The sequence below is a fragment of the Carassius auratus genome, unplaced genomic scaffold, assembly GCF_003368295.1.
Source record: "Carassius auratus strain Wakin unplaced genomic scaffold, ASM336829v1 scaf_tig00042771, whole genome shotgun sequence".
Taxonomy (NCBI): domain Eukaryota; kingdom Metazoa; phylum Chordata; class Actinopteri; order Cypriniformes; family Cyprinidae; genus Carassius; species Carassius auratus.
The window spans coordinates 32501-55275 of NW_020526736.1; the positions used below are offsets into that span (position 1 = coordinate 32501).

The 22775-nt window shown below is 33.1% G+C and overlaps 1 protein-coding gene across 1 annotated transcript; it reads left to right on the plus strand.

Annotated features, from left to right (window-relative positions):
- The first annotated feature begins 2918 nt into the window (after positions 1-2918).
- Positions 2919-13428, plus strand: LOC113086140 (bcl-2-modifying factor-like). The gene is made up of 4 exons (XM_026255336.1): positions 2919-3034; positions 5224-5399; positions 5675-5850; positions 12451-13428. Exons 2-4 carry the CDS (start codon positions 5240-5242, stop codon positions 12529-12531), a joined length of 417 nt encoding a protein of 138 aa, XP_026111121.1. The 5' UTR covers positions 2919-3034; positions 5224-5239; the 3' UTR covers positions 12532-13428.
- The last annotated feature ends 9347 nt before the right edge of the window (positions 13429-22775 follow it).

Below are 22775 nucleotides of genomic sequence, written 5' to 3' on the forward strand. Positions count from 1 at the left end.
AAAGGTCCAGTTTCCATATTAGTATAATGTTATATTAAGGTTAGTAAAATGTTCCTGCAACATTCTCTCAGTCATTCAAACACCTGCTGTGATCAAGCAAGAAAGAAATATAAATAAGAACACAAACTACAACTTTCTTCAGCCACAGTCTTAGGCGACCTGAAGATACAATACTTTAAATCTCTCAAGATCTGAATAAACAACTCCACAAACAGCATTACCAGCTTCACTTGTAGTAATTCTAACCAGAATGATTTTCTGTCATGCATTTACAGAAGTTCTTATTGATAATTCACAGAGGTTAAGATGTTGATGCCTTAATTAACATTATTTTGAGATCACCATCATAGAGATCAGGGTTTGCTTCAGTTGTGCTCTAGATCCTCAACTTTTGCTGCAATGCTTTTTTCTGCAGTTGCAGTTGTTTTCAGAAAACATTTCTGCATATATAAAGCAGATCAACAAGTCTGTTTTAATAACAACCAACTGACTGCACTAAACTGGTTTAAATGACCCAACTGATATAAAAATAAATAATTTAAAACTCTGTTGTGGTTGGTACACTGATGTTTAACAGTGAATAAATATTGTTTTTGCTATCTTTTAGATTATTTATACACTCACAGACATCAACATTTGGCGTATTAAACACAACAATGGTGACATGTTTCATGCCAGCATACAAGACATGTTCATGGCTCCCAGCATGCATTGCTGCAATTTTTTTTTCGGGATTGTCACCACTGTTGAGGATTGTACGACAGCAATACAAAATACAACATTTTATTGTATTAATGCTACTGTAATCACAGCAACACTGTTGTATAAACACATAATTTTATTGTATTAAATCAACAGTATGTTTCTTGTATATTGTTTGCTGTAAATTCACGGCAATTAGTTGCCAGGAGTTTCCTGTAAAAATACAATCAATTTTTAACAGTGCATGTTTCCTTTTCACACTGATTCTAAGCTGTTTCTATCAAATAAATGTTAATAGTTAATTATTAGTAGTATTTACTTATCCATTAATCAATTTGGAGAGCGGAAATCTGACCTGTTTAGTTAATATAACTGAAAAATATAAATACTCTGTAATCCAATAATTATTAATTATATCTAATATAAATTATAAATTGATAAAACCATTAATATTAATAGTTATAAATTAATAAATAGAGAAACCTTAAGTTTAATTAAGGATGAGGACATTTTCAGCAATTTTTCATTTTTTTTTTTTTTTCGGGTGAACTGTTCCTTTAAGATTCATTAACTCTTTCAGTCGTTTTTTAACAAACACTTTACAAGAGTGGGTTTTACTGATGTATTTTATGTCATAGAATAAACTTTTGAACCAGTAATTGAATCAAAAACCATTGCAACTTGTTTCACAGTTTCAGTCTACAGATTTACATCATATATTAGAGTTATTTTCATACTGATGAGAAAGAAATCATTATCTATTTCCTACAACAGATAAATGAGAAAACCTTCCTCGTGTCTTTTCACATGACACTTTCAAAGACACGCAGCAGTACTTTACAAGCATCGTTACACTTGTCTTGTGATGGGAAAATAAATGCTATGAAAATATCGTCAGAACATCTACAAGAAAAAACTCTTGTAGCCATTGCAAAGCTGCCGTTTCAACTCTATTACTGTGTATGAGTAGAGTAGAAACCCCCTGTTATGAAGTTGGTTTTCTAAGTAAATCAGCTTGTGGGGTTAGTTTATTCCGGTGTCGTAAAATCACCCAGCCTTTCTGTTGGCCTGAAACATCATGTGATGAATTCACAGCAGAGAAACCACAAACACTACAGCTGGGGGAATTTCCCATCCACGTGTGTGAATACAGCACAGCAGGGCGGGACCAAAACAAACGCTCTGATTGGCCGCGAGTCACATGATTGACAGTCTTAAAGGCACAGGCGCAGAATCATCCTGAATGATAATACACAGTATGCCAGGAGTGCATTTATTCTCAGTAAACCTGAAGTGTTCCATGCAACTATTTGTGCTATTCATCTTTCTAAGATATATTGAGTTTATAGTCTTCACGTTAGATTATGAATTCGGTCAGTAAAGTAATTAAACGGGCCTTTTGTGAAAAACGCATGACAATAGCGCTGCACACAAAAGCACAGCAGGACGGTGATCCTGAACACATTCTACAGTTAAATGACCTCAGTTTGTATTTTAACACCATTTCTCTAAAATAACACCTTCGTGGCAGGTGTTAAATTAAGCAATACTCCGATTCATGAGTAAATTAACTTGTTAATGCTTACTGATGTCTTGTTGAATTCTTCAGTATTGAATTTTGCATTCAAATATTTTTGTATTACAGTAGTATATAATTGATCTCAAGTTTAAAATCCTTTACACTCAAATTAATTTTTCATGTACTTAATTAATTTATTATTATTATTGTTAAGTACCAGCTCAAGCAAGCTAGCAATGAATAAATAAAACATTTATTTATTTATTTATTTATTTATTTATTCATTCATTCATTCATTCTCTCATTCATTCATTCATTCATTTATCAATCAGAAATAGTTCAAATTATCCTATCATCGTGATACACTTGTGCTTGATTTAATCCTAAATTAAACCTATTTTGGCCAAGTTGGGTCTAAAACCATCACGTCATTATAGCCTCTTAATGTAAATGCTCCTGTCCCTTTAAGAGAGAGAGCGAGAGAGCGCGCGCGAAAGAGAGCGTGTGTGTGTGTGTGTGTGTTTGTGTGTGTGTATGTGTGTGTGTGTGTGACATTTTGAGCGCCGTGTGTGTGTGTGTGTGTGTGTGTGTGTCTGACATTTCGAGCGCCGTGTGTGTGTGTGTGTGCGTGACGTCAGCACGGGGGGAGGGGGGGCGGGGCCGCTGGAAAACGGGAGCGAGCTCAGCGTCGCCGACAGCAGAATGAAGCGAGCCGACGAGGAGCGCGCACCGCACGAGCGAGCAGCTGATATTTCTAAACTTCACTTCACTTAAACATATTTTTATTACGCTGGAAAAGATACAAACACACAGGTAAGACGCGTTTACTCGTCATGAAGTTCGTCAAAAGGAGGCACGGTGAGGGAAATGCCATAATATTTGTTTTATTGTTAATTTATTCTGTTTTAATATTCACTGAGTGTAAATACAGTATCGCGTGTTGTTATTAAATGTGTTTGTGTAGACACTCGTGTTTATTGAGAATATTTACTGTGAGCTGTCATGTTAAAGAGTGTCTTATATAAACCTATAAAAATCACTGAAGATGTTATTGTTGTCTAAACCGGCAAACTGGCGGTGTTTCAAAACCTAGTGAGCTGCCTACATAGACAGCAGCGTTTGGATCTTACTGTTTTAAGTCTATGAGGAAACTGCTGCTGTCTATGAAGACTCACATTAGGATTTGAGACACAGCCCTTGTAAATCTCAATAGTGCGTTTAGAAAATCACATCTCAAATCTGATTTGCATTAATAATGACTGTGTAAAGTGCTGGAGACAAGTGTCATAAACACTTTATTATCCCTGTCAGTGTGTTTCATGCGTATTCTACGTGATTTCTATTGTCTAAATAACTGTTTATGATAAGATAACAATGCTGTTGTTGAACTACTGAAATGCAATTACGATATGAAGATGAGAACTATAATGATACGAGAGCAATACATGTGGATATTGATGATTGAAAGATGAAGAAGTGAAGACACTGGTTATAGTCACTCATTTCTCATTTCTTTTGGACTGTAGTTTGTTTTATCAAGAAGTCATGCAGATTTTAAAGCAGGGCAGTTTAGCCAAGCTGTGCTGGATAGTGTGTGAGTGTTTTGTGGTGTTCAGGCTGGTTTTGTGTGTGTGTGTGTGTGTGTGTGTGTGTGTGTGTGTGTGTGTGTATGCGTGTGTGTGTGTGTGTCTGTGTGTGTGTGTGTGTGTATGTGTGTGTGTGTGTGTGTGTGTGTGTGTGTGTGTGTGTGTGTGTGTGTGTTTTCTCACTGGGTCAGTAGTGCTACAGAAGCTCAATGGGAGGCGTCAGCACAAAACAAATCACTCCACCATCACTGCAACCCTTAGACGCCTTCAAGTCAAAATTTATTGGCCAAGTTTGATTGCTCTTATGAAAATAGGTCTTAAATACACCATACAGTACAGGGAAGTACTCTACAGATAAAACACAGCATGCAAAACAATTATGCATTTATTTATGTTTTTATGCATGCATTTATACATGCATTTATACATACATTTATTATTTTTTATTTATGCATTTATACTTGCATTTATGCATGCATTTATTTATGTTTTTATGCATGCATTTATACATGCATTTATTATTATTTTTATTGATGCATTTATACATGCATTTATGTATGTTTTATGCATGCATTTATTTATGAATTTATGCATGCATTTATTTATGTTTTTATGCATGCATTTATTTATGTTTTTATGCATGCATTTATTTATGTTTTTATGCATGCATTTATTTATGTTTTTATGCATGCATTTATTTATTTTTGCATGCACTGCATATTTGCTCTTTTTATTACATGATATTTACATTATTGAAGAGTAAATATGCATTTCTAAGCTAAATATAGCATTTTCTCAAGTCCAGAAATGCATAGTATGTTTTGTTAGTAGTGGTAGATGTGAAACTATGGTTTGTTGTTGAGAGTCTCTTGTGGGTTAGTTTTGGTAACATTGTTAGAGTTTTTTTTCTTTTCTTTAAGAGTTCAGATAGAGATGAATTAGCAAGGCCAGGGTGATTTTGGACTGATTCCACCTGGCCCTCATGAATGGATTGTAGTTTGTGTGTCAGTGTGTGTGTGTCTGCAGCAGTAGAGGGAGCTGCGTGTTGCTCTGCTTTTTGCAGCGTAATTTTTTCATTGAGGAAATCAGATGCGATAGTTTGCGGTGTGTGACACATGTTTCTGTAACATGAACACACACACACAACACACACACTTCTGAACACCACACTTTCGAATGATGAGACACTCTATGGCCTGAGAGAAAGCTGAGTAATACTCATAAGTGTCATATTGGAAACTTTTGAATATGTAATAGTTTACCAGAAGTGTTTGACAAAGAAGATTGTACTAAGTTGCTAACTGGCTGTAAATAAAGAAATAACAGAGTTGACAGAAATAAATAGGGAATTCTGTTTGCTGATGCAGTGTGTGCTGTTGTTAGTGTGACGTGTGTGTGCTCTGCTCTTGTGTTCAGGTGAGGAGCTCGGCTGATGGATGAGGATGAGGATGATGTGCACAGGAAGGGTCTACGGCCCTGGCCTTCCTCCCAGGTTCAGTTAAAGCAGACAGAGACGGCCGGGAGACCCCCTGCATCACCCAGCGTAATGCTGCCCTGCCCAGTGCATGTGGAGCACACACGCTTCTTCTACGGTAAGCCACTGAATCCCTAGATGAGTGTGTGTTGTGTGACCTCAGCGGCTTCATTACCTGTGTGTGTAACCAGTCACTTTGCAATGCAAACCAGGCCAGCGTTCACGTGCATCTCTTACTGTAGAATCAGTGCGGGGGGAAGAAGTCACTAAAGCATGATTGAGCAGCTCAGCTCGTAGCTGCTTGCAGTTCCGTTTGGTGCCACTAGAGCTCCAGAAATGTTTGAAGGTGCCTGGTGTCATCTCCAGTGCTCTGAGCTCTTGTTTTCTGAACAGGTAGCGCAGGATTGTTGCTGCTGGCGCCGCCGAGCCGCTCTCGGTCTCCAGACGTGGTGCTCCGGCCGAGTCTGAGGATGATGGAGCGGGCGGCGCGGGCCGAGCGGAGCGTGGAGACCCTCATCGGACAGAAGCTCCAGCTGATCGGAGATCAGTTCTATCAGGAGCACATGATGGTGAGTCGGCTCGATCCTGTGAGCGTGTTTCTGTGCGCCGGATCATAATCACATCACGTCTTGCTTCAGCGCTCGTTCACACAAAAGAGTTTTCAGCGTGTGCTGTTTGTTTCGGCCGCACTGTTTCCTGAATCTGGTCGAGCTGTTTGACCCCAAAGACACCGGAGCGACCCCTCGCTCTCACTTCCTGTTTACTGCACTCTTTTCCTCCAGTGTGTGTGTGTGTTGTGTGTGTGTCTGTATAATGACATGGGTATGACACAGGTATTACAAGGAGAGAGTGACTTATGAGGACATAACCCATGTCCCCATTTTTCAAAACACTTATAAATCATACAGAATGAGTTTTTTTGAGAAAGTAAAAATGCACAAAGTTTCCTGTGAGGGTTAGGGTTAGGTGTAGGGACCATAGAATATACAGTTTCTACAGAATAAAAACCATTACACCTATGGGATGCAAATGTACAAATGATAAAACACAACAAAATTACAAAAACAAAAAACCCCAGAAATTATATTTTTTTATTTATTTTTATTAAATAATAAAAAAATAATAGTTTCACAATATTATAGTAAACTAAAAACAATAAAAACCTATTTGTTACTAGAAATAAAATGAAAATTAAATGAAATAAAATATATTGCTATTTGATGTATTAAAATAGCTAAAACTGAAATAACAATGTATAAAAATTATACAAACATGTAAAAAAAAATATATATATATATATATATTCTAGTAACATATATATACTAATTCAAAATATGAACTATGATAGTTTCTCAATGATACTAAAGTAACACTTTGGGAAATATATATATATATATATATATATATATATATATATATATATATATATATTTTTTTTTTTTTTTTTTTCAAGACGTTTTGCATGGGGCATGATTTTGAGAATCATTTTGCCGGTTGACATCTAGATGAAAAACTAGGACTAAAAGTGAACCACCGCAGGCTGTTGCCATCTGCTCTCCTTTCTTGGCTTCTCTAGCTCATTATCTCTTCTTTATTCTGTCTTTCTCTTCAGTCTTGATTTATTTCTCGTCTTGGTTGTGTAACTCCAGCTGAGGTTCAGTCTCTGTTAAACGCTCCTGGTTATTTTAGGATTTCATGTTGCTAATTATGTGATTTTCAAGCTCTAAAGCCTCGTTACGTGTTGAGAAAGGTACAAACCGGCTCGTTCCAAACCATAGTGAGACGTTCTGTGGTCTAAAGCAGTGAAACCTCGTAAGTCAATTCACAGCGAGTAGAGTTTGATAAATACTCAATTTGATAAATAAATGGAACTATTCTATTAACTAATAAAATTGTATATAATTTAAAAATAAATAATTTTACTAAATTAAAATAAAATGTCAAAAAAATAACAAATGTATAAAGTTTGAAAACAAAATTATATAAAATAACATTAAAAAAAATTCTAATGTAATTTCAAAATAATATAATATATATATATATATAAATATCAGTTTAAAATAATTATTCATTATAAATTTTCAAAAAATTATAATAGTTGTAATAAAATAAATTATATACATTTTAAAAAATTGCATATCATTTAAATAATTTTTTTATGAATTTAAACATATTTTAAAATAAAATAAGTATGTAATACATACGTAATACTACAATATTTATTTTCTAATACATTTTCAAAAAATAATAATTAAATAATTGTAAGACGTAAAAAATATATACATTAAAAAAGTAATTGAATTTTTATATGTAATTAAAAAATATACTATAACAATTTTTTAAATAAAATAATACTTGTATATATACACATTTTAATAAATTATATATATATATATTGCATTCCAAATTTTTTTTAATTTATTTTATCTTAATTATTTAAATTTTCAAAAAAGAAAACACATAAAAAAAGTGACATGAGCAGGTTGTGAAAAAGTAGTTTCATTATTATGAACTGAAGTCTGTTTGACTGAAGTTCAGCTCTTTCCCGCGGCGCTGCTCTCTCTTTCTGTCGCCGTTTGGACGATTGCTGCAGGAATCTCTGATCATCACGTGTCTTCAGAAGCTGACAGATGAATTACTGCACGCTCTCGAGCTCGCTGAGGCCCTCGGGGCCCGAGACGGGACTGTGTTCAGAGATTCATCAGAGCCGTGGTGAAGTCTACAGGAGAGCAGAAATAAATCAAGTGCACGTCTTTTTGAGATTGTTTTTTAAAGCTAAGGATCTTGGTCTGTCCAAGATATAAATACAGATCAAGCAGCGTTTAGACAGATCTGTGAGAGACAACAGCAGATTTTCATTGGATGTGTGTTTGTGTGTGTGTGTGTGTGTGTGTGTGTGTGTGTGTGTGTGTGTATGTATGCAGTGTGTGTTTAGCAGAAATGCGGTGTAAAGGGGATGTGTTTCCTGTGAGACTCTCGAACAATGCCTTCTGAAATCCTCCAGAGATCTGCTCTTCCTGACTCAGGAAAGTCATACGCTCTGGATTCTCAAACTTCATACGTCTCTTTTCATTCTGTTGGGGTTAAACGGTTAGTTATGATTGATATTTGTGCTGGAGGTAAAACCAGACTCTGTCAAAACCTCAGGAGAAATAAAACACTGCGATGAGGCTAATAGTTGTTGTACACTAATATATATATATGTAAAAGTAATAAAAGTTGTATATATTTTTGTAATAAAAAATATAGTGAAGTGATATGATTTAATAATACACACACACACATATATATGTAGTGTAAAAAAATATTTATATGATTTTTAAATATAATTATATACATTTTCAAAAACTGAAATAAATTATGAAAAATATGAATAAATTTTATATGTAATTTTCAAATAAATTACATATAATAATAATAATATAGTAATATTCTTTATATATATATATATATATATATATATATTTTTTTTTAAATACAATAATGTATATCATTCAAAATTAATTATATTAATTTTCAAAAAAAATTATACAAATTATAGATTTTTATTAATAATTTTTAAAAATTATAATTTTTTATAAAATTATTAATAATTGTATATAATTTAAAAGGAAATTATATCTAAAATAAATGAAAAATAAAAATAATTTTAATATAAATAATAGTATATTATACATATACATGCTTCTAAAATAATAAAGCATATAAATTATACATATATTATAATTTGATACTGCATGTTATTATTTAGTTAATTTATTTTATATAATAAAAAATTGGTAAATAATTATCATTATTATTGTATATAAGTAATATTTTAAAGCAATAAAATCCATAATAAATATGATAAAGTAATTTCAGAATGAACAGAGTGTTGATAAACCGCTCGTATCACTGCACATGCTCTTCACCAGAGCCGTCTCCAGTCTCTGTCAGCTGATCAGCAGTGATGGGGTTAACTACAGCAGCACGCAGAGCTGATAGCACACCGCGACCGCGAGTGTGTGTGTGTGTGTGTGTGTGTGAGAGCGTTTGCGTAAACTCCATTCGTTATCTCATGCCAAATTTAGCCACTGACTCAGATGTGAGAGCGAGCAGCACACACACACACACACACACGCACACACACACACACTTACACACACACACACACACACACACACACACACACACACACACACTCTCTCTCTGTGGGAATCCCGTCTGAAGCGCTCTTCTGCTTCTTCTGTTTGTCACTGAATCCTCTGTCAGTGTTGGTGCTTCTTTGATTCCCAGTGTTTCAGTTGATTTACATCTATTCATTTCCATTTAGCATTTTTTATTCAAAGTGACTTACAATTGCTGTATATGTCAGAGGTCAGAGGTCGCACGCCTCTGGAGCAACTAGGGGTTAAGTGTCTTGCTCAGGGACACATTGGTGTCTCACAGTGGATTCGAACCCGGGTCTCTCACACCGAAGGCATGCGTCTTATCGAGTGAATGTGTTTTCTGAAGCACTATCCTGAGTCGCGCCGGTTTCTGCTGCTCGTGTGATTGTGAGTAAGTCTACGGGGGTAAAGTGAGCCGGGCTTATGCAACGCACTGTAATGTTCAATCATCATATTCCTGACCTTATTCCATAAACATCTCAGAAACCTGGAAAAATATACGTTTGACAAGAAAATACTGCTTCAGATTTGCTACTTCAAAGTGTCTCGTTTAATTCAATGTGTTACTGTCATTTCTTTGTAATTATGGAAATAATGCCACAACTTCTGTATTTTGCATTACTTTTATGATTTTTTTTATTTCCATGCATTAAAAAAAATTTATATGCAAAATACAGTTTAAGGCCAATAAATAATATTTTTGGATTTTGGGATATATATATATTTTTAAACAGATTCAAAATTGGGCTTTACGTAGTAAATTTATATATATATATATAAAGGATAAGAAGTAAATATTAAAAAAAGCATATATTCTAAATTTATGTTTTAAAAAGTGTAGCTTAAGGAAATATATTTTTATTTAATGCAAATGTATTTTTATTTTGTTATTATTATTTTATAATATAAATATATTTAGACTTAAAATAAGTTATAGAATAGTCCAAAAATATTTTAAGAAATATAAATAACTAAAACATGAAATTTAAAAATAAATTCAAAATTTATTAGAATAATCAGAAAAGAATTTGAATAAATAAAATAATTAGATTTTCAATAATAAATGTAGATATATTTTATACATTTCTTCACAAAACTTGTAGTTGTGGAGCGGTTTGGACTGCTAGTGTGTGTTAGCGTGTGTTTTATGGTGTGTGTTATCAGACTTATGTCTCTCTGGAGAGCTGAGCCAGCCAAAATACAGCTGTGTGTGTGTGTGTGTGTGTGTGTGTGTGTGTGTGTGTGCAGTAATCCTATTTAGTGAAATGATCTTCTCTTCCCTCGCTCAATGACAGTTCTAGTATCATCCTCTTAATCTTCCCAAATCCAGTTCCCCTCAGTGCCAGGAAGAGCGAGCGGAGAGCGTGAGAGTCTCCCATCCATCATCTCCCATATCATTCATGATCACGTGTGTGTGATGACATCATGAGAAGAAGTGTGACATCACACTCTGACGGCTTCACCGTCTCTCGGGCCACAATCAGCTTAAATCAGCCAAACTATGCAAGTAGAAGTAACTAAATGAGGATAAAAAAATGCAAAAACATTTCTTAAATAATGCAAGACACACTTCTGGGGCCAAGAAGTCATTTGTGATTTTTTAATTCTCATCTGAATCGACATTTCACTAAAAGCATGTTCAGATTCTGCAGTAGCAAAAATGATATAGATTTTATTCGACAGTTTAATAAACAGTAAGTTAATATTGTGATGCATTTTAGACACAATATCGTCTTTAATTATAGACTTATTGGCCTGTAATTGCATTCTTTTTATTATGAAAAAAAATTTGATGAATAGGATTTAACCCTTAAAAATGATTTAACCCTTTAATATGCTGCAGGTCTGTCCATGAACATGTATATTGAGCAGAGTTTATTCTCTTGTGCTCGAGTTGCGATCGCTGGTTCTTGCGTGTGAGTGTGGATCAGGAACAGACAGCGTTTGTTGTGGAAATACTGCTGCGTTACGCTGTCTGGATCTGACTGTGTTTATTACATCACTGTCCTCACGCGAGACACACGCTCCAGGCTGTGTCAGACAGTGTCATGAGATGTGACACGACTGGTGTTATTTCAGTGGATGGTCTCGTACAGCCCAAAATAAATAAACAAAATTAAAAAAAAACATTCAAAATAGCTCAAATGTTTGAGGAAATATAATTGACTAATAACAATTTCTTTGCATAATTTACAATATATTTTTTACATTTGAAATTAATACATAATACATTTTTAAAAACCACATTAGCAATTTATTTTCTCAATTTCTTTGCATAATTTGAAATATATTCTAAAATGTATATGAAAATATGTTTTTTTGCCTTATGATAATATTGTATATTTTAATATCCATGTTCAAAATATATTTTGATTTTTTCTTTGCATAATTAAAAAAAAAATTTTTTTCTTTTTGCCACTTGATAAGAATTATCAGTAATTTTGATGAATCCATATTAGCAATAATTTTGCATAATTTGAAATATATTTTAAAATATTTCAGAAAATAAAAAAAATCTGCCTAATGATAATATTCCATATTTAATATCCATATTCATCAATATATATATATATATATATATATATATATATATTCAAAATATACTGCTAATGCGTTTTAAAATCCATATTAGTAGTATATTTTGCCACATGACATTATAATTTTTAAAAATGTTTTTATTCATATTAGGATTTGTTTTTTCATAATTTGAAATATATTTTACAATATAAATATAAAAACATAAAAATATAAATATATGAAAATGCTTTTTTTTGCCACATTATATTTTTTTAATTAAATATTAGCAATATATTTTGCCCATTTTGTGCATAATTTTAAATATATTTGAAATACTGGTTGAATCACTGGCTCAAGAAAATAAGAAATTGTATTATATTTTTTAAGGACCATTAGATGCGACATGACATTATTTTAATGCCAAATAAATAAATATACCCTCATAAATCTCATTGAACCCTGTAAGTCTCATCACTGCGATGCTGTTGTGTTTCTATTTTGCAGCATCACAGAAACCAAAGGATCCGGGAGCCGCTGTGGAGGCGTGTGGCGATGGCGGTCCACACCATGGTTTTCGGCAGGTGAAACGCCTCTCAAACACAACCTGCCATCCGTGTCCCAGTCCTCTTCACGGAGCGGGACGTTTAACAGCACTGTCTGCAATCTAACACGGGTTTAGAGAGGACAATCTGAGACTGAAACGAAGACATCTCCGCAGGACGGGGACTGCTCTAACCTCTGTTTTCCATGAAGATGCCATGATGTTCTCCAGGAATATTTTCATAAACATGTCGAGGTATTTTGTACAGGATGCTGTTTGATTTTCTTTGCACTTCCATACGTGTATATATACGACTGACCTCCACGAGTCTTGGGAACGCCTTACTGTCCCACGGCACCCATCCACGGATGATAACGACGGGATTTCTCCTTCAGAAAGCTTCCGAGACGTCCAGCAACTTGACAAATCTCCAAAGAGGCCGTTTCTCTCAGAACAAAGCTTTTTGCACCTCCACCTCCACCTTTTTTATTGCATAATTGTTGCTTTTTTTATTGTTCTTCTTATTTTTTTGGTTTGAATGGTTGTTGGATGAACAGGCGAGGAGGATCTAGACGTCTTCGATGAAGTCAATGATGAGTTGGTGTACTGCTGTTTTTATTTGATTTCATATCAACAGAAACATTACTGGATTGGCTGTGTCGTTTGCTCTAATTTCGTCAAATAGTGATGTTTCTTATTGTCTACGTATGATTTTGTGGAGGAAAACTGTTATCAGGTTATTATTTTATTATATTATTCACCCAATTTTGGAAAACATGAGAATAAATGTTGCAACGATGTTGACTTCAAGTCTCACTCAGGTACTTAAAGGGACAGTTCCCCCAAAAATGGTAATTCTGTCATCATTTACTCAAGTTGTTTCCGTGATAATGGAAGTCAATGGGGACCAGAAATTGTTTGGTTAACAAAATTGCTCAAAATACTTTATTTTATGCTCAACAGTAGAAAAAAATCATCATTAACTCACCCTTAATTTGTTCCAAACCTGAATGAGTTGCTGGTTCCCATTGACTTCCAAAGTAGTTCCATTCAATGTAAGTCAATGGGGACCAACAACTGTTGGGTTTTTAAGCATTCTTCGAAATCATTATTTACTCACGCATAAGTTGTTCCATGATGGAACCCACTGACTTCTTCAGCATGGAAAATATGCAATGGAAGTCAATGGCTACCATCAACAGTTTGGTTACCAAAATTCTTCAAAATAACTTATTTTGCGTTTAACAGAATAAAGAAAAAAATCTTTCATGTTTTACTCACTTGCACCAATTTGTTCCATGATGGAACCCATTGACTTCCCTACTATGGAATTTAAAAAAATACAATGGAAGTCAATGGCTACCAACAACTGTTTGGTTACCAAAATTCTTCAAAATAACTTATTTTGCGTTTAACAGAATACAGAAAAAAATCTTTCATGTTTTACTCACTTGCACCAATTTGTTCCATGATGGAACCCATTGACTTCCCTACTATGGAATTTAAAAAAATACAATGGAAGTCAATGGCTACCAACAACTGTTTGGTTACCAGCAACAATATTTCTAAAGAATTTATTTTGCATTTAACAGAATAAATAAAAAAAAATATTTCATGATTTGCTCACTTGCACCAAATTGTTCCATGATGGAACCCATTGACTTCCATAGTATGGAATAAAAAAAATACAATGTAAGTCAATGGCTACCATCAACAGTTTGGTTACCAAAATTCTTCAAAATAACTTATTTTGCGTTTAACAGAATAAAGAAAAAAATCTTTCATGTTTTATTCACTTGCACCAATTTGTTCCATGATGGAACCCATTGACTTCCATAGTATGGAATACAAAAATACAATGGAAGTCAATGGCTACCGTCAGCAGTTTGGTTACCAACATTCTTCAGATTATCTTCTTTTGTGTTCAACAGAAGAAAGACACTTGGAATGACATGAGTAAACGTTGACAGAATTGTCCATTTTGGATGACCTGTCCCTTTAAATCCACTAAATCTAAAACAGCCAATAGATACAAACCAGTTTTGAGATATCATGATGTTTCTGTGCCTATAACACGAACAGATCAACCTTGACTGTTTACACTCACATACAGCAAACATATCAGAAGTCATCATCTGAAACTGTTGAAGATAATCCGAGCAATACTGTGTAAATCTGTGAAGTTTTCTCCTCTCAGGACTCTCGCCGCTTTTGATTTTTCAGTTTTATTTGTACTTTTATACCTGATCCCTAAAGTTACGCTGGTGTACATTTCTTTCTTCCTTTAGTTTTTTATTATTATTATTTAACCACTACTTTGTTCAAGACATAAGGAAGAACGTCTTCTGAAATTTGTTCGGACTGTAATTATTATATTTGAAGACACTGATGCATTCAATGCTGTTCCTCTGATTTGTTATTTTGTTTTTTGTTCATCTTGAAGGAGTGAGGCATATTTTTTGGTAAAATTTTGGATCAGATTGATGTTTCCGCCACCTCTGGAATCATGGAGTTCATTAATTTCAAATCTGAGATGATGGTAGAATGATATCATATGAAGGAAAATTACTTTTTTAATGAAACCATATCGTTTTACTCTTTGAGAACAATTTCGATAAAAGTCATCATTCATCATTTATTAGAACCTTGTCAAATGTTGATTTAAAATCCACTCACATTCAGCTCATATTTCACCTAAAAATCTAAAGGAATAACTTGCTTTTTGCATTTAAACATATTTTTTGGACCTTTTAGTTTAGATTACTACATTTGTAAAGTTCTTTTAAATTTTCTACCACCTTTTAATTTATGCTTTTAATATTTCTAATTGTATTTTAATTTTTCTTGTGTTACTTGGTCCCTATTTTAGATGGGGATTAATGTAATGCATTGATTATTTTATAATATTTTTTGAAAACCTAAATTTTTCTAAACTATTAGTCAATTTGGAATTATCTCACAATTCCGACTTTTCTTCTTAGGGTCGTAAGTTTATCGCGTATAATTCTGAGTTAGATGGGGAGTAATGCAAGATATTATTTGAATTGTGAGATGCAATTAAATTTTTTATTTTATTATTCTGTGTTGGGAAAAATAAACAATTGCAAGATGTATCCTCAGAATTCTGAGAAAAAAAGTACAAAATATGAGTTTATTTCTTGCAAATCTTTTTTTTTTTTTAGATGGGTAGTAATTTGACATTGATTACTTAATTTATATTTAAAAATCTAGATTTTCATTATATATATATAGTATCAAATTAAATAGAAAACATTCTTAATTGTCATGTAAATTATGCCATTGTCACAATGCAAAGTAATCCAAAATTAGCCAATCTTAAAAATGGTTTTCAGTTTCTGTTGAAAACTTCAAACTTCAGATTTTGAGGTGAAATGTGGCTGTGTTGTAAATGTACTGGGCTGGTTCATCAGTACGGTTCAGGTTCAGGTTCCAGTTCAGGTTCCGGTTCCGGTTCAGGTTCCGGATCCGGTTCAGGTTCCGGTTCAGGTTCAGGTTGGTTCTCTGAGGCGGAGGCCGCGGCTGCATGATTGTCGAATGTTGCGTGAGCTGAACGTGTGTTTCCTGCAGATTGTGAACGCTGAGCCAGCGCCGCAGGTTCTCCTGCCTCATCCAGCCGATCACACATGTGCACTCCTCCACTTTCCTTCATGATGTTTTTAATGTGTTTTCTTTTATTTATTTTGTTTCTCTCTTTTTGTAAATCGGCCTGTTGCTACTGTATACATTTTATTGTGCAATTCTCTTGTTTCTATGCCTCGATACTGACGTTTTGTTGTACATTTCTGGTGTTCGTTGTGTTGCTGCAGCAGGTTTAAGATGCTCTGTGATTTTAATCTGTTGTTTTGGTGTCTCTCAAATCAACAAAGTGCCATCAGATGAACTGAGTATCAGGAAAGACTTTGTGTGTCATCAGCTGATTTTTTTGTGAAAACATTTCCAGGTTGTATTTCACTCCAAAATCCACTAGAAAATTCTCCATTATTAATTTTACGATTTTCATGACAGTTAAGCACCTCCAAATTCTCATTAGTGTTGTGAGACATTTTACTTTTGGGTTTGTTTGTAATTGTTTTTGGGGTGAAATATGTAGAAGCTTAATTCCGCCACGGGATAAAAAAAAGTATTTGCGACTTTTTATCTCAACATTTGTATTAACTCAAATTGTGAGTTTAAATCAACCAGTGTTCATTTTTATTGGCGCAATTCTGAGATACATCTCATAATTCTAACTTTTTTTTCGCAGTTGGTTTATATCTAGCATTTTTTTTCATATTTTTATTTTTTTTCACGCAATTATGACTTTTCTGCACAAATCTGAGTTTATAATGTAATTCTAAAATTTTTCAAGCAGTTCTGACATCATATGTCACAATTTGACTTTTTGCATAATTCTAAATTTATGTTGTGATTCTGAATTATTTGTGCAATTTTGACTTTTCTAGTTTATATCTCGCAATGTGGATGTTTTTCACGCAATTCTGACTTTATATCCCTTAATTCTGACTTTTTCACGCAATTCAAAGTTTATATTTCTTATTCTGACTTTTTTGTGAAATTTTGACCTTTCTGCGCAAATCTGAGTTAATATATGCAATTCTGACTTTTTCACGCAATTCAAAGTTTATATTTCTTATTCTGACTTTTTTGTGAAATTTTGACCTTTTTGCGCAAATCTGAGTTAATATATGCAATTCTGACTTTTTCACGCAATTGATTTATATCATTTTTCACACAACTCTGACATTTTCTGCACAAATCTGAGTTTAAATCTCACACATCTGACTTTTTTTCTACGTAATTTTGACTTATATCTTTATATTCTGACTTTTTCACGCAATTCTGAGTTTATGTCTTTGCAGTTCTGACTTTTATGCGCAATTCTGAGTTCAGAGAGATTTGAAGAATTACATCTCAGAATTACGAGATATAAAGTAAAAATACAATGTAAACAAAAAATTCATAGAAAAGTCATAATTGTGGGATAAAATGTCACAGTTATCTTTTTTTATTCCGTCGTAGGACATCTTTTAATTCTGACTTAGAATGACTAGACATTTTTATGTATTTATTTTTCATCCTGTGACGAAAACAAACTTCCATAGAAATTTGACCTGAATGTGTTCCTGATAAATTCAATCTTATTTTGTTTGTGTGTGTGTGTGTGTGTGTGTGTGTGTGTGTGTGTGTGTGTGTGTGTGCGTGTGTGTGTGTGTGTGTGTGTGTGTGCGAAACTAATGATGAATTCTGCGATATCTTAAAGATCTGACTCAGAATCATTGCATGAAATTAAAATGCAGGAGGCTTTGAAGACAAACGCAGTGGATGCAGGATGTTGTGAAGTGCTTTATCTCTGATTCTGTTTTCTGTTTTACATGCACTGGAAAGTACTTTGTGTTTGATTGAATATCAAGGGTTCTTGTATCCCAGTGTTATTGTCTCTCTAACATATCTCTCTTCTGAAGTTCTTGAGATATCAGGAATATGTTTTTGAATCTCTATATCGTTTTTTTGGCATCTGACAATGTGTTTTTGACTCAAAGGGTAACATGCACACCGTGCTGCCCAGTATTAACCCATGATGATACCAACAGTGTCTTTAAATATGCTTCAATCCTTCATTGTTTTCTTGACATTGACTGTAATTGTTGGGGCTCATTGGTTTGGGTTTCTAAAATGGATTTTCTGAAAGGCAGATGTTTTTAACTTTGAAATTTGATTAAATGTTCCCCAATTAATGATTTCAAACTGCGATCAAGGGCTTTTTAATCTTCTAAATGACTTGAAACATTCCTTGAGAGTCCAAAATGAATTTAATTCTTCGTTTAAGATATTTTACCATCTTAAAATCCATTCTACAGATTTGACCTCAACATTTTTCCATCCAGGCCTTTATATACCGTATATCCGCCAGCTGATGGCTTCTATTGAAATGATCCCATTGGGAAAGACATTGATTGTCTATCTGAGGTCTTGACGTTCACACACACTCCCTGTTCACCGAGAAACGAGACCCAGCGATGATGTAGCATGTGTGTAAACATTGACTGTGTCTTTGGGACTGTACTGTGCACTTCCTCACAATGGTTTGGTTTCTCTCATGTTTTTAATACAGTATGGAAGTTTTAGGTTTTGTTATTTAGTGCAATATGCTGTACATAAGAGCTTTGCTCTACGAAATACTTTTCTGAATTTTTTTGGGTTGTTTTATTGGTACACTTTTTTTCAATAAAACTATATTAAAGACAATTCGTAATTTTCGTTATTGTGTTGATCAGTGTTAGGGAGCACAACTAACTAAATCTAGTAACTCTACTAACTTCAATACTTCTGTATATAGATTTTATTTTATCTTTTTAGAATTTGTGTTGAATGTAAATTTATTACGTAAAATGTTTATGTGTTTTTGTTTCAGATAAATAGTTATCTTTTTAATGGTAAACAACAGCAGATTTCTTTAGAATTTTTAGATTTTTAGTTCTTTTAAATTAGTACTATTTACATTACGTTTACATTATAGTATTTATTCATATTTTTAGCTTTTATTTTTATATTTTTATTTTATTTAGTAATTTTACTGTAAAAAAAAAAATACACAGTAAAAATATTTCCCAAAGATTATTGGAGTATGTTTAATAAGAAAATACTACTTTATATTATTATACTTCTTGTTTAATTTTAAATTAACAAACTATTGTAATATTCTAAACTGTCAGGTGAGTTACTTCAGTATTATTTTATATGCTACTATAGTATGTATTAATATTTTGAAGTATCTTTTGTTTTTGTTTTTCATTTTCGTTAAAATTTTTGCAGTTTTGTTATGCACATTTGCCATTTTTATGAAAGTAACTTTATTACTTCAACTTATTTCAGTTAGTTTCCGAGGCAATATTTTTAATTTTCACTATTTAAAGATAAAAAATATATATAAAATAATTATATTTTATTTATATTTATTTATTTGAATTACTGAAAAAAAAAATAGTTTTAGTCAACAGTAACAAGACTGTGCTAAATTTGGCAGGACATTTCATGGAAAGGCCCACTGTAAAAAAAACTTTATTGAAGTATGTTTTACAAGAAAATACTCAGTTTTTCTACTTCAAAATTTAATGTTTAATTGCATTTTGTTATTTGCTGTTTCTTTGTATTAAAAAAAAAGTTTATTAATTTTTTTTTTTTGAGTTTCTATACCAATTTTTCTCAGTGTACTTGTGTCTGTGCTTAACTGCTGTTAAACTAGTCTGAGTAATGAGTATGTAGTAGTTTGAGTCCAGCAGCTCGAGTCTGTTTATTGGCGTCATGTCGTGTAGAAGCGTAATGAATTGTTCAGTATTCTGGCTGCTGGAGACTGAAACCAGCCAGGCGTTTGGCAGCGCTCCTGCCCACTGTTTGCCTCTCCCAGAGCGAGGTCATTAATTCAGCCGTGCTGCTGCCCACACTAATGACCGCCTGACATCCACATCACGTGACCCGAGCCACTGGCACATTACAGACTGTTTGGAGCCTTGTGCCCAGTTCTACAGCAAACAGGAAGGTTCTTCTGCATTAATGTTGGTTTTCAGAAAGGTCACTTTGCCTTATTTGACGCACAGATGCGGGAGGGAGATATTTGTAATGTCCCTGTCCAATTAAAACACCAATAACGCTAAGTGTTAAAGTTCAGTGCATCATCAAAAAGATTTAAATAATTTCTTGAGTATTTAAGAAAATGATTTTAAATTTAAAACCTTGTGTATCATATTTTATATGCACTTTTCTTAGGCCTTTAAATTACCAATATATTGGTCATTTATATATATATATATAGTAGTCATTATTTTGACTTTTATATCACAATTATAACGTTTTATCTCACAATTATGAGTTAGTATGTCATAATTAAAATGTTATCTCATAATTATGACTTTTTGTCTAAATTTTTATTTTCTATTGCATAATTATTACTTTTTATCTCTGAATGTTTAATCTATTTAAATCTCATAGTTGACATGCCATAAATTTCTCATATTATCTCATAATTATCTCATAATCATACATTTTATCTCAAAATCATGACTGTCATTATTAAAACTTTGTCTCATAATTATGACTGGGTATGTCATAATTTCGTCCTCTTATCTATATGACCCCATAATTATGACTTTTATTGTTATAAGTTTGACTTTCTATCGCATAATTATGACTTCGTATTTCAACATTTTTATTGTCATAATTATGACTTTATCTCATAATTGACTTGCCATAAATTTGACAGTCATTATTGTGACTTTTATATCACAATTATAACGTTTTATCTCACAATTGTAATTTAATGTCATAATATTGACTTTGATCTTATAATAACACATTTATCTCAAAATTATGACTTAGTATGTCATAATTAAAATGTTATCTCATAATTATGACTTTTTGTCTAAACTTGTATTTTCTATTGCATAATTATAATTACTTTTTATCTCTAAATGTTTAATCAATTTAAATCTCATAGTTGACGTGCCATACATTTGACTGTCATTATTTTGACCTTTATATCATAATTATGACTATTTATGTCAAAATTTTGACTGTCATAATTAAAACTTTGTCTCATATTTATGATTTGGTATGTCACAATGTTGTCCTCTTATCTATATGACCACATAATTTATGACTTTATCTCATAATTGACTTGCCATAAATTTAACAATCATTATTTTGACTTTTATATCACAATCATAACGTTTTATCTCATAATTATGACTTAGTATGTCATAATTAAAATGTAATCTCATAATTATGACTTGTTGTCTAAATTTCTATTTTCTATTGCATAATAATTACTTTTTATCTAAATGTTTAATCAATTTAAATCTCATAATTGACGTGCCATAAATATCTCATATTATCTCATAATTATCTCATAATCATACATTTTATCTCAAAATCATGACTGTCTTAATTAAGACTTTGTCTCATACTTTGTCTCTTTTATGCTATAAGTTTGACTCTCTCTGTTTCATAATTTAGATCTTTGTTAATCTCAAAGTTATGACTATATGCGCCATCAAAGTCTGATGCATCAAGGCAAGGCCTTTTTTCATATGTCAGGCTTTGCATGGTTGAGATTAGACAGGCATTTTGTAGCTATGCAAGCATCAGGAGCAGCATATGAAGTTGTCTGGAGTGTGTTTGTTTCAGGAAAGAGACGGCCTGACGGAGGGAGTTATGGGATTGCACGCCTCCGGCAGCGGCTCTGCTTGGCTCAGCACTTTTCGGTGAGGATGGAGTCTTGGCAGCTCTGCCTCACAAACAATGGCCCCTGTGTTCTCCAGCCGTTCCCTCACAGAAAGAGACAGCCATTCGCTCGAGAGTCTATCTCTGAGGTCAGGTGCGGGGTCACCGACAAGTGCGATCTAGTTTACGTCTGAAGAGCCAATCAAAACACGCCTCTACCATTAACCCTTTACTGTCTCTGTCATAATTTTCTGTTCTGTGACAAACCACAAAACACACTCACAGCTATAACAGCCAACACATTCACACACACACTAGGAGGCAATTGCTTAATTACTGTCTTTAAAACACTCATTTAGTCAGAAGCTCAAATAGTAGTTTGTGACTTGATTGTAGCGAATTGTGTTTGATCACATCTCACGTAACTTTTCATCACATGCTCATGCCCTAAAGATGGTTTTCGTGAGTATCTGATGAGTCTTTGACTGCTAATGTGATTCAACTAATTTCTGGTGAAGTGGTCTGTTTCAGTATAAGAAACGTAAAGTGTTATGTTTTTGACCGATTTGAACTGGATTGAATTGAGCTGAATTTTATGGAAGCCCATTTCTACCACATAAGAAAAAAATTATGCTTTATTAAATCATACTTATGAATATCGCATTTTACCTTTTAATTGCAACTTTTATTTCAAAACTCACTTATGTCATAGCTTTGATTTTTTATCTCAGAATTATGACTTAGTATTTCATATTTTACATTTTTTATCTCATAATTGTGACTTATCTCTACATTATGACTTAGTGGTCTACTTTCACAATCAGGGCTTAGACTAAGGCAGGTTTAGGCCATAGTTTAATTAGGACATTTAAGTATATTTTATAAAAATTCCTTAGAAAAAGAAAAAAGAAAAAAGACATTAATGGTGTGCATCTTGAGACTAAACGATGGCACTGATATCTTTTCAAGTTTCTTTTAGTTTGAAACAGCTCAGATATGCATTTTAGGCTTTAGCCTTGTCTGTTAAACCGGGGGAGTATGTCATAATTTC

Excerpts from the sequence above, each read along its gene's own strand:
- LOC113086140 (XM_026255336.1), top strand. The coding sequence starts at position 5,240 with ATGGATGAGGATGAGGATGATGTGCACAGGAAGGGTCTACGGCCCTGG. Across the intron at positions 5,400-5,674 it reads GCACACACGCTTCTTCTACG|GTAGCGCAGGATTGTTGCTG; the intron begins GTAAGCCACTGA and ends TTTTCTGAACAG. Across the intron at positions 5,851-12,450 it reads TCTATCAGGAGCACATGATG|CATCACAGAAACCAAAGGAT; the intron begins GTGAGTCGGCTC and ends TCTATTTTGCAG.